At 41.6% G+C, this 18,030-nt stretch overlaps 1 protein-coding gene across 1 annotated transcript in view; it reads left to right on the top strand.

The window, feature by feature from the left end:
• The window catches only part of ak5 (adenylate kinase 5), an 89,379-nt gene that overhangs the window by 26,519 nt on the left and 44,830 nt on the right, over window positions 1-18,030 (top strand). The window contains exon 7 of the mRNA XM_030075176.1: window positions 12,403-12,493. Within this exon, the coding sequence (XP_029931036.1) occupies window positions 12,403-12,493 (91 nt within the window). The remainder of the gene's footprint in view (window positions 1-12,402; window positions 12,494-18,030) is intronic.

Below are 18,030 nucleotides of genomic sequence, written 5' to 3'. Positions count from 1 at the left end.
GTGTTTGTGTGTGTGTGTGTGTGCATATGCTCATTTGTATGCACAAGAATTAAGAAGTGAAACCGTAGATCTTTTTTATCGCTTGTTTGGGTGCGCATTTAGCGTGCATGCCAGTCTAGTCAAAGATATTTTGTTGCTGCTTTAATACAAACTCAAACACAGGCACACACCCAGTCTCTTGAATACGGGAGTCGGGTGTTAATTGGAAGCCACTGGGCTTGTCAGTAGATCCTGTTTCTGGGTGCAGAGGGGAATCAGGTTACCCTTGGTGTGTGTGAACTGGGTGCTAATAGAGTTGTCAGCTCCTCCAGCCAACAGGAAGTGGCTGCCTACTGTTCTGGTGGGAGTCCTATTGATCTGTCTGAGTCTCAGCCGAGCATCGACTCCCACACAACATCAGAGGGAATACAAAATAGCTGTTTTGCTGCAAGATGAACTGGGTTTTTTTTTTTTTTTTGCATTGTTGTTTAAATGTTTGGGTGTTTTTGCATTGTATTGTGGGGGCATGTTAAAATCAGAGGCCCGTCATTATCTCCAGAGGATTTCACATTAATATTGTAAAAGCGCAGAAAATGCAGCCAGATGTCCCTTAGGAGCCAGTGCCTGCTGTTACGTCTACTTTTCTGTGTCTGTGCAGGCCAGCTGACGTCGCTTTCCCTCTCGTCAGGAGGAGGAGAGAAAGTGAAAATGCCATGGAAGTTAACAACACATTATCACTTGGAGATGAAACGCACATTGTCGTGTAATATTTCTCTTTATGGCTACTGTGAAAAGAAAAAAAAATCATTTTTTTCTGCTATGAGATGCTTCATTCAGTTTCTTTTAGAAGACTGCGCTTGTTTCTGTGTGGTTTTGCTTACACACAGGCTCTTCTCTTTCTCCTGTGCCTCTGAACCTCACATTTATAGAATCTCTCTCTCATTCGCCTGCTATACATTCATGGTGCTCATTGTTCATGAATTTTTCAAGTGGTTCCTGCCATCCTCCTTTGTATGGTTCCTTTTCTGCAGGACAGGCAGTGCAAGACTAATGTGCTTCCACAATCCATAGAATAGAGGGCTGACGTGGCCAAAGCTGGTTCTGGGAACGTGTCGAACATCGAAGTGAAAATCCAGCCTTGGACACTCTCACACTGTGCAATATCAATTTGTGATGTTTAAATCAGGCCAGGAGTGTTTTTTGTTTAGTTGTTTTTTATGAAGTGGGCTTTAGTGCACCCACTTTGTCCTCAACTCGCCTGGTCCATTTCTGCTCCAGTTAGTGATTTCTTACATTTTGCAAAAATGACTTTCCACAACCTACAGCAGGGCTGCAAATGTTTGAAATTCTTATAATATTTTAAGTAGGGGGTTTGATTTCCCCAATGCAACATCAACCCAGCATTTAAAATAAAATCAGTTGATTTTATTTATTCTAAATTTTTCTTCTAAAATCTCATAAATTAAATGTTTCCTGCACATGAATTTCACATCAATTCACATCAATGTGCACATCAAGGTACTGTTACCCTGTGCACCTGTTGAGCTCTGATACAGATAACTTGCCATTAGCTGCAACCCTTTTTAAAACAAATAGAGGTTTAACTCTAAACATAATCATTATTAACTTGAGGAAGGGTCAATTTTGTAGAAAATATCACATATGGCTGCAATTATGGCAATTTGATATCATCAAATATCATCTCGAGCCTACCCACAACCCCTCTTGACTAAAACTGACTTGTGTAAGTATGTTGTTTGACTTGGGAGAGGACAACAGCTTGATTCCCTCTGAGTGTTTGGTTTTTTCTTTGCCCTGGCCTGGACCTTAACCTCTTGACTGTTAAAAGTTTTATTTTGATAATGAAGGAGCAAAAAAAGGGGTTACAGGCATGGAGCAATGTCTGATATGATCCATTCCTATAAACAGGAATTGAAAGGCTCCTTCTTTCCCATGTCCTCTCTCCTCTCTCCTCAGATACTCTCACGTCGTTGTACATCACCAGTCTGTGATACTGAATGTAGTATTGGAGTCATTTTAGTTTTCTCTGGTCAGCCGGCTTTCCCTCAACCTGCCTCATCTAAATCTGCTTCATGCCTTTTGACAATCCCCAGAGAGAAAGCATAAACCACCAATAAAAGGTGGGCATATAGCTAACGAGTCAATTACTTTGTAAGCACAGGTCATGTCATGTCATTTTTTGCACAATTTATTGCAAATTCCATTTAAAGTGCTTTATACTGATACAGAAATAGTTGTTAAAAAAAATAATATAAGTAAAAGTAATGGCCAAAAAACAAGCAAAAAATCAGGATAAATAATAAAAAAAATAAAATAAAATAAACCAGGGCTTGTGCAATAATGCAGCTGTGCCCATAACTCAAAACACTACATGCCTTGTGGCTGCATTGCTTTCTGGTCCACTGGAGAAAATGGTCTCTTCTGTGATGAATTTCTCCCTGTATGATTGTTGGATGTCGGTGCAAAATAGCGAATTGTAGCTCCATTGCAGCAGTGCTGGAAGTAACTCAACATGACATCACATCATTTATGTTGGGCCAATTACCCACAGGAATCAGAAAAAAGTCTCCAGAGAACAACACAGTGGACACAGAAATGCAAAGTAAATCTAAATCAGCATTGAAGTCCATTGTGTTGGATTCATACTTTGATGCTGGCAGGGAAGTCTGAGCTGCAGAGCGAGGCACGGGGTCTGTGTGGGTCCTGTGTACATCAAGAGTCAAATACACAGAAATCATTTACTCTTGGCTGTTTACAGGAAATTATTTATTCTCCCGGGTCCAAGTCATCTAAGTAAGAGTGCTTTTCGCACTTTGTCAGCTGTTTGCAGAGGCGGTATCCCCTGGTGCTTCCAACCACTCAGACATGCCGTTCACAGCCACTCCAACTAAGAGGAGAGCTGCACGTTAGTATGCTCATGATACCACGTTACTGTGCACATAGATATCCATATTCATATTCCCCACCAGCACTCCCTGTCAGTCCTGTTTTCCAACACACCAGTGAACAACTCTCCACCTCGGCTTGACCCTTATCATGAAGAGGTTTGGAGATTTGGTCAAAGACAAAAGCACTTTGACTGTGAGCGAAAGACTGGAGGCTGATTAAAGGTAAAGAAGCAAATCAGCTGTGCTGCACGGAGTCGACGCACATTTAATCCCCACGCCAGGAGAGGCTGGGCTTTACAGTGACTTTAAAACAATACATGATATTAGGGAGTGGTGGAAAAAGTGCTGCAAATTCCTATTTTACTTCAGCAGAAGTAGAAGAAGTGCTGTAAAAATCTACTGAAATAAAAAGTAGCTCATTTCAAATGTACTGGGAGTAAAAGTGACTGAGTTACTTCTTCAGAACAGTAACTGTGTTAGTTGTGATCCTTTCCAAGACAATTAGATTAGCTTCTGTTAAAGGTGCATTGCGCAAAATTGCTTTGCTCCACATGTATTCCACATTTTTGCAATTTGAGTCTGAATGGTCCTCACTTCCATCAAGCATCTGCAGTTTTTCATCGTGCAGCAAATTTAGTGTGAAATTTGGAAATGACAAAAAGCAGAACCAACAAAGTAGAGGCAAGTTCTGCTGACTGACGTTTTACTGTGAAAGGTTCCACCATCTGTGGTAGATCATTTGTGCTCTGTAATGGATCTGATTTATAATGTAGTGAAGGATAAAACTCAAGTAAAAATGTACTTAAGTTTAAGAAAAGTGACTGACTTTTAAAAAAAATATACTCAAAAAAGCACAAGAACATGAAAAAGCTACTAAATTACACTAACAAGGGTAAATGTAATTAGTTGCTTTCACATCTGATATTAGGGACACGAGGAGTTTCCTTTGCTTGTTTAATTTTAAAAACTGGTTATGAACTGCTGAGATGAAAAGAATATAATTGTGCAATAAATATTTCATTTTTTCTCCAACCTTTTATCTTCCACCAAGGGTTTTCTGCAGTGATCAAACACTTTAGTGCTGAAACCTGCAATGACACACAGGCAATAATTGTATTTTTTTGTCTTATATTTTAAAACAGCTTCAAACGTGACAGGAAACAATCTGAGCCACAGATTCAACAAGCTTCTGGCAGTGAATCACAGTTCTTGCAGCCTGTCACCTTGGACAGATCTTTCCACATCGTCCCTGCAGTCCCTGTGGAGGCCAATTAATTAAAAACACAGTGGACTGTGCCTGAACTGTGTCTCTTAATTATGGGCACATTGTATGAATCAGTGAATGGTTTTTACTGCAAAATCTGCCTCAATAAAAAACCTCCTTCAGCCACTTTGATAATTTTGACATCTCTTAATTTTAATTGTTAGTCATTTAGTTGATTCTGATGGCAAATTATCCATTCAGGGGAATCAAAATGTTATTCAGACGAAATATCACATTCATGCTGTCGTCATCACATAACTATATGCATAAATAAATGTCATGGCAAAAACCACGACGTGACATGCAAAGAACATGTGCGATGAATCTCTGAGCTTTTTAGGATGCTTCAGATATTTTATTGCCATTAATGGCTACTTTCATCCCTTAAAATGCAGCCAGCCACCACATTTAGGGCCACATTTATTATTTCGACACTTAATAGGAGAGGAGGGTGATAAAAATGTATACATATCGGCCACAAGTGCCTTATTCTGCAACAGCCATAATCCTGACTTTGCAACAGAGACAGCAGGTCTTTGGAGGATGGTGTCACAATAATTTTGTCACCTCAGATATCAGGACACTTTGACTCTGCCCAGACTTTTCGTGTAAGTAGTTTAGAAATTTAAGCTTGTAGTAAAGCTGAAATCATTCTAAGCTGCTATAATGTAAATCCAAACTAGCGGCTCAAAGAGTGATCATGTTGAACGTATGTTTTAGTTATTGTGGCTATTGTAGATGCAGTTTGAAAACTGAAATTCAAAAATGCGGTGTTAAATTGTTTAAAACTTTTTTATGGATCTGGATACACGTTTAAATACATATACCCATCTGAATTCAGAGGCGCACTGCCCTAATACAATTTGGCATTTGACATTTTTGTAAAAACACCTTGGCTCTAACCAATTTCCTCTCCCTGTAACTTGTGAATGAGAAAAGTCCTTGGTCCTCACCCGAGTGTTTTGAGCATTTTAAAAGCCTATCGATGGATTGCTTTTGCTGCGAATTGCTGTTGCCACTTTCTTTGTGGTGTGGCAGCATCGCAGACAGGCAGTTACCTCGAGTCTCAGGCAAACAGCGCTACTCCCCTTTCATTCTCGCTCTGTCCCTTTCTTGTCAAATTGCCTCTGCAATCACGCAACGCTTGACACCTTGGAAATCAAAGGTTGGCACTTTGTGAAGCACTCTCGAAAAACAACAGTTCGGCAAATTACATCTGCATTGTGCTCTTAGGCAGTTCTTACTCTTTAGACATAAAACCCGCAAGAGCAGTGCCCTAAATAAACTCCATTTACATGGGTGGAGATTTTTAAGTCAGCACAGGTATCGCTGAAGAGGTGAGCTTCAATTGACACTTAGTGGGGTTCTTGTCTCGATAGCACAAGAAATTGTCTTTTCCACACCTTCAGTTTTTAAACACCTGTCACCCAACACCAATTCCCACGTGGCATGAGTGTGTGAGTGTGTGTGTGTGTGTGTGTGTGTGTATGTGTGTGTGTGTGTGTGTGTATATATGAGGTTTTACTGTTTGTTTAATGTTTACTGCTTGTTTGCTTGTTAATGTTGTGGGGACTCGCCGTCTTTAAAGGGACAAAAAAGCAAATCCCATTAACGAAAATCATTAATGTTAGGGTGAGGACTTTAGGGGGTTAGGGTTAGGTTAAGGTTAAGATTAAGGTTAAGGTTCAAGTTAGGGTTATGGTTATGCAGACGGTGGTTAGGGTTAAGGTTAGGATAAGTCTCTGGAAAATGACTGTAAATCAATGTTATCTCCTCTGAAGTGATGGAAACACGATTCTCTCTCTCTCTTTCTCTCTCTCTCTCTCTCTCTCTGTGTGTGTGTGTGTGTGTGTGTGTGTGTGTGTGTGTGTTGGAGTGTACAAACCAACTGACAATGCTGTTAAAACATGTAAAATTTGAGCATGCTATCATTTCAATCAGGACTGACAAGTTGAATGAGGAGAAGATAGTAGTTTATTACAGCAGATGAGTGATGATAAGTCTTTGATGAAAAACTCTTTGGTGCTTCGACTCTCTGGGGAGATTTTCAGATTGCGGGACATCGGCGGCTGAATAAATCTCCTCATGGAGTCCAGAAGGTGGCTGATGACATCTGATGAGGCTGCTAAAGTGATGAATGTGTGAGGTTCAGGTGGAGCTGGGAGCAGACGACAGTAAAGACACAAAGAGAAACAAAATGACAGCAGCAAGATGATATGCTAACATGGAAGGTGTGCTGCGATGCTTTGGATAGAAATGACCAGGAGATGAACTGACAGCCTAAATCATGGTCCTGTTCACACTGCAGGCCAATCAGATTTGTTCTTCAAATCAGATCTTAAGACAATGAGAGATGCACTGTTATTTTTAAGTGATCAGGTTGGACTGGTGATGTGTCCAGACATCACCAACCTATCTGCATCGGCTGCTGTGGTAACGACGTAGGCGTCAGTGACTTCATACACTGGTGACGCAGCGTTCCAACACAGAAACAGGAGAAATGTCCAGAAGACATTTTATTTCAGCACCTGATGCTCTCTGTGTTGTCCTTCGTATTGCACTGCTCATGGCAGCGTGGCTTCTGCTCAGCCGCTCTCATGCACCTCCGTCACTCTGCATTTGGTGTCTTCGTTGTGTATCACATCATCATCGAGTGACACTAAAGACAGTTTGAAATCAGATTTGAGCGGCCAGAGTATCTGGACCAGGGGCGCCGCCAGGGATTTTGGGCCCCATGAAAAGAAATCTTATTGGGCCCTTGTATAGCCGCCCAATAGGCAAACCTTTTTATTTCAGGCCTTTCGAGGGGCCCCTCCCCCATTGTGGCCCTGGGTAAACAGTCCCGCTTTTCCCCCCAGTACGACGCCCCTGATCTGGACTGAGACCCATCTGTAGAAATCCAATTCAAATAGCTTTCAAACCACTTCCAAATGTGGTTTGGATCCGTTTTGCAAAAATCGCATTTCATGTGGTTCTCCGCTGTGCAGTTTCTCTAAAATCAGTCTGGATACAATCTGGATACGGCCCAAAAACGGATTTGGGCAGTCTGAACAGAGCCAATGACAGGACAACAAGTGAGAAATATACAGTATCTAAAGCCTACGCATGCAAACACATGATCGTCTTCCTAACTGAACTTTCACTAAAACTCACTGAAGCTCATTTACTGAAGAAACTCATTTAATCAGTGAAGCTCCTTTCAGAATTTAAAGTAAAGTAAAGTGAGCTCCACTTTGAGGAAGTGCAGCTAAACCGTACCGAAAACTGTGACAGTACGTCTGAGGCACTGAAAATACGATTTTTCCCAGTGACAATTATCTGCAAAAAGAACTCGCTTCCTGTTAGAAAAGGAAGAAATCCAAGACAGGCCAGCTGATGCAAAAAAGGGCCAACATTTGTTTATATAAGGTGCAGAAGTGACAAAAAAATGCAGGAACAAAAACCATATCTGCCAGTCCAGTCGGACGTTTGTACACTAATTTATTTGCGGCAGGCAATCCAGTCAGACGTCTCTCACCAGTACAAGGAATTCATAAATGGACGACATGTTAGGTTGTGACTCATGAAATTCATAAATTAACTAAGAGTGTGAGGTGCTGCTGCAGACTGCAAATCCTGGAGCAGAGACAGATTACACTGTGGCTCATTAAAGGATAAAACCATTTTAGCAGCATTGTGGGATATTAGCTAAATCCTCCCCTCAGGTCTATTAGTGTCACAGTTTTGTTGTTGTTTATTCTCTGCTTGGGTTCATTTTGTATTAGTTGTGACATGTTATGTGATTCATGCATTATTAGGTTATAATAAGTTTGTATTATACATTAAATTCATCTGTAGGTTCAGTATCTACAGCTACACGGCAGCATGCTCAGCCACATAAATGATCCAAACCAGGTCTTCTTCAAATACTGAAGAAGTCGTAGTGCGTAGCAGCAGATGGGAGAAGCCTCTCAGGGAATGTTGATTAAAGTTGCATTTTGGCACCAATAAATCATTACGACCTTAATACTGAGACAGTATTAATCATTAATACATCTACCATCGCCAAACAAGCCCATCACCACAAGGAATGTCAGTTTTTTTTACCAGCCTCTACTCTGCTGTTTACTTTGTGAGCCACCAGGGTGGATTTCCAAAAGCACCCACCTGCAGCCATGGAGAAGCCCCTGACACGCCAAGCCGCTGGAGTGCCAGAAATGCCCATGGTGTGTTGGATGTAGAACAAAAAAAAAAAAAAAAAAAAAAAAAAAACTGAAGAAAGAAGTATCACAAATAATCTGAGCAAAAGAGAATCTGCTCCCAGGCTTTAAGATTTTAAAAGAAGAGTTCACCTACAATAGAAAGAAAAGGTATTTTCCCACTTACCTCTCGTGGAGCATATCCATCCAGATAGTTTTTTTTTTTTTTTTTTTCGGGTGTAGTTTCAAGTCTGTTAGGATCTTCCGTCTCCCTTTTTGCCAATACAGTGAGGCTGGATGGGTATTCATTTGTAGAGCTCAAAGCATCAAAAATTTATATGTGAAGATTCACAGATACCCGACATAATCCACAGCCCTCTGGAAAAAAAAAAAAACAAACAAAAAAACGGTTCTTTGGGAGGAACTATTTCCTGCTGAAGAACACTGGCAGTGAGTACAAGTCAGTGGTGGATGGATATTGTTTGGTCCCAATGGTTTCATATTCTTAAAAAAAAACATGATAATCTTTCATGATGATTTAGGGCCAATATTTCGGGTTTTTCACTGTAGCTGTTATCCGTCACTGAAAACTCACCTGCACAGAGGTACTATTATGCAAGGCTAAAACCAAATCTAAAAATGATTTGGAAATTTTGCAAATGCTGTGTGGCGAAGATCGTATCTGAACAGGCATTAAATCTCTGTTTTTAGATTCTGATTGGATTATACCCTGCTCTTAAATCATTTTCCAGTGGAGGGACTCTGAATGGTTTCTTGACTAATGAATGCAATAAGCTCTGTGGCTTAATTGCTTTCTCTCAGTAAAAGGCTCCGAGTGAAAGTAATCCATTTATTTGAAATGTCAGGTCCAGTATGGGAGGGCCTATCTCGAAAAAAGAACAATTGCAGCGAGTCACTGACTTCAAATGGCTTAAGTGGATTTGGAATGACTCAATTGTCAATACACATGCCTACAAGTCTATTCATTCTCAGCATTTCATTGAATTAACTTGTCCATTTTCTGTATTCATAACCGCTCTTGTCACCTTGGATGTGTTGCTGCTGAGCCTTTGAGTCCAGACTCATGTCTCAAAATTTGACGGCCATTCATTGTTGGAGGAATATTCATAAGGATCTTAGTTTGTCTCAATCATGATATGTGGATATTCCTGCATGAAAATAATTACGGCCTTCTTCTTGTGTTGGAAGATGCAGCTGATTGGACACACACACACATGCAAACACAACACCACAAAGAGGCACTACAGGAAATTGCAGCAGAGAGAGAAATAATTGTTTGTTGTGGTCTCAATTTAAGCCGTACTGTCACCCTAGGAACAAGGAGCGATCTAATTAAGTATTCCCTGCGCGAGCTCAGCCCTAGCATCCGCTCCACATGGTGTTAGATGCCACACAGATAAATACGAAAAAAAAAACAAAAAACATCTCACCCCATCACTAGTGTGCAGTTTAGTTCTCCAGGATCGGGGTTACATGGGATTTGTTCATTACTCGTGAATTAGAAGCTAATGCCACCATGTAGGATAATCAATATAAGATGAAATAAAGGCATGTCTCCCTCCGTGAAGAATAGAAATGACGTGACTAAAGAGGCATGTGTTATTTAGGGAAAAAAGCCTGTCTACTTCCTATCACCTTCCCTACCTCAAACGTCCAGTTGCAGGATGGGACTACTGGCTTTATTTATATTATAATTTACCAGATTATAGATGGTGGTGTTATGAGCTCTTTTCTTTTGCCTGTGCTTTTGATAACAAGGCCAAGAGCATGTGGCGACGTGGAGCGTTACGTGTGCTGTGAGGCCTTTTGCTTTCATTTGTAATATTAATGGTGCATGCTTTCTTAGTCGTAATGCATTGAAAAAGCTGCTAGAAAGCCTTATTTTCCAGTCTGCAAGTCACACTTTTCAAGAACTTGAAGTGCAGCATTAATTGATTCAGACATGTAGTTGCTTAAAGAGCCAGCCAGAGGCAGTCGCCTTTTGTGTAAATGGATTACATGCAGCATTTATGTTACAGCAGGTGCATATCTTGGTTTTGTAAAGAGACTTCCTCCAATAATAGACTTGGTGGGGGTCTGAGCAGCCTGATGAGTTTTTGGATGCGACACTCTCGAGGGGGAATCCGCACTTTGACCCCATCCGCTCCTCTTTTGCGGGTAGACTCGCAAGGCCCCGGGGCTCAGGGGACTCCTGCGCCATGCACACCAGACGCTGGTCCCTTTTTTTAGCTTGTTACCGTGGTAACAGCCAGAGGAAGTGCTGGTGGTGGGTTATCCTTAACCTACATCTGTCTGCCCTCCACTCCCACTCCACCCGAACCCCGGCTTGCGCTTTTGAGCAAGTAACCCTGCCAGGTATCACGCAGGAGAGGACAGGGAAAGTGGGAAAGAATAAGAGCAATTACTGGCTCTGAGTTTATTTTTATCCATTTTTACATGCCTGCGGGCACCGTTGCCTTTCATTTGGCTGTCACTGGCAGCGAGAGTTCTTCGGGAGGCACTGATGAGGCCAGCATGATGGCCAAAGGAGGCCGGAGGAGGGGAGGTCTGCTCCAATCAAGTTCTGCTTGCTTCAGAAAGAGAGATTTTTCATGGTCCAGTGGGGGCCGTGTGCAGTTTGAAGGAGACCAATTGACACAGAAGGGAAACTAATTAATCGAGTATTATTATCAAAGTTTCCAGTGTGTGCTGAATACAAAATAATAACCCCAGTGTTTAGCGCCCATCTCCAGACTTCTGTTCCAGTAATGATGTTATAAACGATTCCATAAAGGGTATAATGTGATGTCGTAGGCTGGGTTTGCACATGACCTTCATCGCATATTAAACCCCTCCCTAAGGGCGAAATCCTCACTCAGACTGGAGGGGATTGGGTGAGGAGTGAGTGTGTGTGTGTGTGTGTGTTACTGTGCCTATAACTGCAAAGACATCTTTTCCCTCTTTGCCAGTGCTATGTGATCTCATCCTAAACAGGGCTGACAGCAGGTGGACCTCACCTGTCTTTTTGGCTTAGGTTTAGGTTTAGTAAAGAAATGCCTCATACCTGGCCCCGTGCTTTTCCCCACAGACTCACTTGTAGCTGCTGAGCTGTTCTGACTGCAAGGCAAACAGTGATGCAGGAAATTATTTATACACTGAGACAAACACAGAAAACTAAAATAATCACATCAGCTTGTTATACATAGCATAGCATTAAAGACACATAAACAGCAGCACTTGACCTGAGAAGAAATACTAGTGAGTTAATTGATCCTTGATAACTCGGGTTTTCCGGCATCATGATGCTGGCTCCCGTTTAACCTGGATAGATCACCATGGTAACCAATGCTGCATGGCCTGCTCTGGACCAACACCTGTCAATAGCCCGACCACTGACCAATCAGATTGCTGATAAAGTTTGCAACAGTGTGTATCAAGGACCAATAGACACACTGACAGGCTTTTCACATGCAGCACATTCACAGAATAATTTGTTCATCATCTGACAAAAAAGCAAAAAGTACACACTCTTATATTAAAGAAATATTGAATTATATTAAATTTATCCACACACAGTTTTTAGAAAGATTCTTATTATGTTCCAGTGATGTGATTATATTGTTTCCATTTTCACTTTGTTGATTATTGCCTTTAATTGTGGCTTTAATTGTCAGCTAACTTTTTTGTCGCGCCCCAGACAGACGCTGAACTTCATAATGACCTTTAACATAATATAATGAACATAATAACATTACATAACATAATATTGTTATGCAAGTGTTATTTGTCTTATTTTTTACTGGAAAGTGCACTCACACACTCACACACACACTCACACAAACACACATAAATACTCACACCCACACACACACACTCACAAACACACTCCCTCTGTCTGTCCCGTCCAGTGTTCTATCTAATAAAAATTCAGGAATTGCTAAAAAGAAAAAAAAAAACATCCTATTCCATCCAATCCTGTTGAAAACTATTTGACTTCCAGTGAATTCAATATAGAATGATGTTTTTTTTTTCTTTGTGTGTGTTTTTTTTTTGTTTTGTTTGCTCTTTGCAGCTGGATGCCGACCGAGATGAAGAGGAGGTCTTCTGTGACATCAGCATGACTTTGGACAACAAGCTGTTTCCCTCCAAAGAGCCTGTTGCTGGTGAGATGAACACTCGTCTTGCAAAGCAAAACAATGAGACAAATCAGAGAGGCTTTGTGATCACACATTTTAAGATAAACAGCTAAGGGGAGAAGAAAAAATAAAATTCCTTTGGTAGTTTTGATTTGAGCCATATTTGCAACAAATAAGGGTCTTCAATGTAATGTAGGCATTATTTTATCATTAAAACTCTTATTCAACTAGAAAGTCCTTATGGATAAGTTTTCAAAGTAATGACACTCCACTCAGGAGGCAATGCAAACGTGGGGACTCCACTGCCGTTGGTATTTTATCTTCATTCTGATACTAGGAAAGCTGAAAACGCCACAGAGCAGGAGGCACTCCGGGGAGACGGGATGCAGAAAGATAATAAGAACCCCAGGTGAACATGAATAAATGTGACTGCAGCCACAGGTTTTAACTATTACAGTGTCGGGATTCAAAAAATCCACACTCACTTATGACTGTGTTCAAATGACAGCTTGTGTTAATACATGATACATTACACAGCCACACTAGCATGCAAAAAAAAAAAAAAATGAGAAAATGTATGATGTTTAGATGTACAAAAGAAACAACTATACTGGTCAAACAAGGAGAGCATGACAGTATGAAAGACAATGTAGAAGAAATGCATGCAGTGGCGTCGCCTGGCCTGGGCATCCGGGGCTCCAGCCCCGAATGTTTTTTCTTTAGCCCCGGATAATTTTTCCTCCTCTCTGCGGTTTATTACGGAGTAGGAATATAATATCACCATGCGCTATTCAAGCGGCATTCGCGACAGGTGCGTTTTTGCGCAGATGTATGCCTAACGTCGGATGTAACAATAACAACATTAATAAAGTTATACTGTTTATTTACCATACATCGGCGCTGTCACACTGTGTCCGCTTTGGGTGGAGATAAAAGGCAGGTGGATCAGGAGGCAGCAGGGAGAGGTAGGCTATTTCTCCAGGGAGGCCACCGGACACAGTGGGTTACCCGGCTGCTCATATATGAATCCCCGCAGGCTTTCTATGTTTTTTTCGGCAGCATCTTTGTGATTTTTCGTGCATTCGTTGAAAGACACGGTGACATATTTTCGGCCATTTTCGTTGTGGCGAATGCTGAAGGAGTCGGGCTTTAATTCGCGGTGGCCCTCGTTCGCCCTGCGTCCCATATGAAGCTGCACGTCAAACCAGACCTTACAGACAAGCCCCCCAAGGTGTGTTTGAACTTCGTGCCTGAAAGTGCTTCATCTTCTGGCAGTCTGCCTCGGTTATGGCTTGGTGGTGGGAAGATTTGTCACGTCCTTCTCGGCGGAGTTTCTTTACCACACCGGCGAAAACATTGTTGCTGGTGGTGAATTCAGCGTCTTTTAACAGACACCAAGCACCTCCTCAAACCACTCATCCAGGCTCAGGCCACCCAGCAAATCAAAATTCACCACAAAGTCTGACATTTTGTTTACAAAAGTCTTGAAACAAATGTAACCTAACGAGGAAGTTGAGCGCAGAGTAGTTGGTTGCTAGGCAACGCTATGTCCGTTTACAGTGGCGCGGAGATATTTTGTGCTGCGGTCTTCCAGTGGGTTACACTGATTTTACAACGGCATGGAACGCGGCTCAGCCAATCACATGGGAAGCACCCATTTTATAATGCTTAATTATTGCATTTAAGCAGATCATTACAGCTAGCGCGTACGATTGAGAGAGAGAGAGAGAGAGAGAGAGAGAGCACAGAAGATGGAGAGGAGGAGATGGAGAGTGAGATTGAGAGAGAGCAGAAGTTTGGAGAGACATTTGTATATTGTTCATTGTTAATTCTGAAAATAAATGGGTGTTTTTAAAGTACATGTTGCAGTTTTTTTGCAAGTAAAAAAAAAGGTGCCAAAATGCATGAGAAAGCATAAAAATATCATTTTTTTCCGGGAGAGAATACCCCCGGACCCCCCTACAAGGCAGTGGGCTCAGCCCCCAATATCCTGAGGTCCAAGAAATGCCCATGAATGCATGTAACAGACAAGTAAGTTAAAGGCAGAATGAGTAGGATTTGATTTGTCTGTTGTCGGCTGTAAACACAGAATTCAAAGTTGGCCCCTCCTCCTTGGCGACAGAATGAAATGACCACCCAAAATGTAAAACACTTCATCGCTATCCTAAGAAACGAATGAGCTTTGTCCGCTTGGTGTTTCCCATGTCTGCAATTTTTGTAGCTTCCAGTTGAATGTCGTGTTATTGATCTGCACTGTGTGCTGTGATTGGCTGGGAGCGTCACACCCGCTGCCCAAAGGCCGACGCCCAGAAGAGTCTCGAGCTCAGCAAAACAAGAAAATCCAGGCAGAGGGCAGGGTCTCTGCAGACACACACACACAGACACACACACACACCAACACACACTGCTGGTGTCTCAGAAGTGGTGATTGAGAGGGATTATTTTTGTATGAGTCTATACATTGTTTGGAAATCCTACTCATCCTTTAACAATCATTTGTGCCAACCATAGTTGCAGAGATGGAGATGTTAAGCATGTTGTGTAAGCATTTTGGTGTGTGTGTGTGTGTGTGTGTGTATTAGAGTGTGGATACCGGCCAGGTTTGGACAAACATTTAGAAACTATGTTCGGGTCTGATTTCGGTCACGTTGGTGTTATTCCAGTGAAAAATGCTGGACCTACTGTGAGTTCTGGGCAACTTCCTATGTAGTGCTGGAGTTTACGTGATGACACTGAAGGCAACACAAAGGCTATTTCCGGCGGTAAATGAGACCTAGCGATGGAGGACAAGCGAATTCTCGAGCTTCGGACAAAAATATGCGACCCAATCCCCACTCTAGTGTGTGTGTGTGTGTGTGTGTGTGTGTGTGTGTGTGTGTGTGTGTGTGTGTGTGTTCACCTGTGTGTGTGTATGTGTAATGTTATCAAAGCACCGCCAAGGTAAGGAAATTCATGGAGAAAGCTTCCACAGCAAAGCAGCGTGGAGCGTGCTGCAGGATATTGAAGTCGATTTTTAAGACTTAACAAGTTGCAGAAGATCTTTGATGAGTTTTTCTAGTTCTCGACTCGGGGGATGCCGGTGCTGATCACAGCGCTCAGCAGTGCCTCATGCTCATTACATCACACTGGACCGCCATCGTGCCCACAGCCTCTCTAAAGAACACCATCTGCTGCATTAGATATACATTAGTGTCCCCAAAGAACATTCATGCTCAAGGGTATTGCCGTTTTTAAACACTTCCCAACCCGTGTGCGCTGATGGAAATGCTGTCTACGTAATCGTGTACATGCAGTACAAACCGAGGGGAGGCTAAAAACATCACCTGCAGCATTAGCTCCCTGGTTACCACAAAGGTTGGCATAGCGACCGGTAAAGCAGCAGCCACCATGCTTTATGAGAATTACAGCATCAGCAAGGTCAGAATGCATCCTTTGGCCAATCATTTGCTTGATAGAGGCTACCTGCTGCAGACATCCTTGTTAATAAATTGTTTAGACAGTCGGTGCCATGTTCATGACCTTCAGCGCGGCACTAAACAAAAGAGCCGTGTGTCGGTGAAGAGCAAGTGCAAATCAGCATTTCCAGGCAAAGGGAGAAATATCAGTGATAAAAGCAATAACTGCAAAAAGGGCTACTTTTAGTCTCTTGGCAGACGGCAGTTTTTATCATAACAGAGAGTAAAATACAGCACGGCACTGCTCATTACACAGCAGAGAACTGCCATTTCACTGTTGTATTGCCTCAAAATAAGTTTCAGTAAATTCAAATTTTGCTTTTTTGTGCAGTCAAAAGTGAGGTTATTCCTATTTATCAGTTTACCAATGTAGTGGGACTATGTCTGCCTTTTTTTTTTTTTTTTTTTGTAAAGTATTGAATATCAGTGGGTTCATGTCTTCCCAAGTTATTCTTCCATTTGATAGCACTGTATGCCCTAAAACCTTTTTTTATTTTGCATTCTCCTTGTTCATTTTGTATTCACACATTTCATGACAGAGATTCTTACTCTATTTTTGCAAAGTAAAGAAGCAGGAGAGGAAGAACAAGAAGAAGCAGAGTTGGTCTTAAAAAAAAAAAAAAATAAACATCATACTGGTCAAAAAGCAACCAAAGACAATCCGCCTGATTTCGAGACACAGATTTTGTGTTTTAATATACCTGTTAGTTTCTGCCTTTGAAAACGTGCAGTAGAACAGCCACATGTTTGTTAACAGTGCATATAAAATCCTAATGTTCCTACTTACAGGTTAGTAGATCATGAGCTGCGTTTACATGGACCCTAATATCCCACTTATATTCAGAATAATAGCCCAATCAGGATTTAAAAAAAAAAAAAAAAAAAGGCTCATGTAACCACCTCAATCTAAAGACACTGGCCTGATCTGAAGGAGTTTTCAATCGGGTTGAAAGGTCTGGTGTAAACTTTTGACACAACACTAAATCTGATCGTTTCTCTCTGGTTGGCATAAATAAGTTCTTTCTGTGAATGTTTGACCCACACCGGGGAACATCAGGTGACGTGATGAGCTTCTGAGAGGGACAGAAACTCGGCGGTGGCGAAACACAGCTGCTCTGTGGCGGAAACAACCTTTCTGTTGTAAATCTTTAAAGGACCGTTGAACGCCTGGACGGTCGAAAGGCTCGAAAGCATGAATTGTTCAGACAAATGCTTGAAAAGATAAACAAAGCCGGAATCCAAGGAACCGTCGACCAAATGAAAACCCCGCTGGAAAAGTTTGAAGGCCGCCTGTTTACGAGGCTAAAAGTCAAAACAACCCAGCCAAGTTTCATTTTTACAGTCTTAGAGACGACCTGACGGGAGAGCACCATTGGCGAGCTTGACTTAATCTGAATTATATTTATATTCCCAAATTAGACATTTCCCAGCAGGCAGAACCACCATGTCAAAAAAGTGATATTCTGAATAAATGCTTTGGGGCATGTAAACGCACATCTTACCAGATCACTTTATTTGGCGTCCATGTAAACGGCTCAGCTTGAATCTCATATCAGAATGATTTCAGCCGGCTTGGAGAAATACTGTCAGACATATAGGCTTTGTTAAGCACAGCAGAGGCAATTACTGTCAGCTAAAAGCCAATGAATCTACATAATTTAAGTCGATCATCACTAAATGACCAGTTAGGCAAAACCTCACTGCCTTGTGCTTGAGATTATAGATTAGTCTTGCGGAAACGTAAAAGGAAGGCATAATTCAGGGCATAACCGACTGAGAGATCATCAAAAATCCATTCATGTGTGACAGTTAATCACGTAACGTCAGCTTGCGCTTTTACAGCTGAATATTAGCTTTATTTTATTTTTTTTTTTTTTTTTCAAAGAGCAGTGTGGCTTTACAAGACATTATTTCATATGTATTTTCCTTAATGGAGTATCACAGCAGGTGTTTCATTGCTGTCCCATGGTGCGGCTTTCAAGACCAAAAAAAAAAAAAAAAAAATGTTAATCCTCAGTGGAGCACCACTTAAACAGACTGCTAAAAGGTTTGATTTTTGCACCACACAAGTCTGAGGCGTAGGCAAGGAAAACCTGAATGGAATCACTG

The sequence above is a fragment of the Myripristis murdjan genome, chromosome 17, assembly GCF_902150065.1.
Source record: "Myripristis murdjan chromosome 17, fMyrMur1.1, whole genome shotgun sequence".
In the NCBI taxonomy this organism is placed as follows: Eukaryota; Metazoa; Chordata; class Actinopteri; order Holocentriformes; family Holocentridae; genus Myripristis; species Myripristis murdjan.
This window is presented reverse-complemented; position numbering and strand designations above follow the sequence as displayed.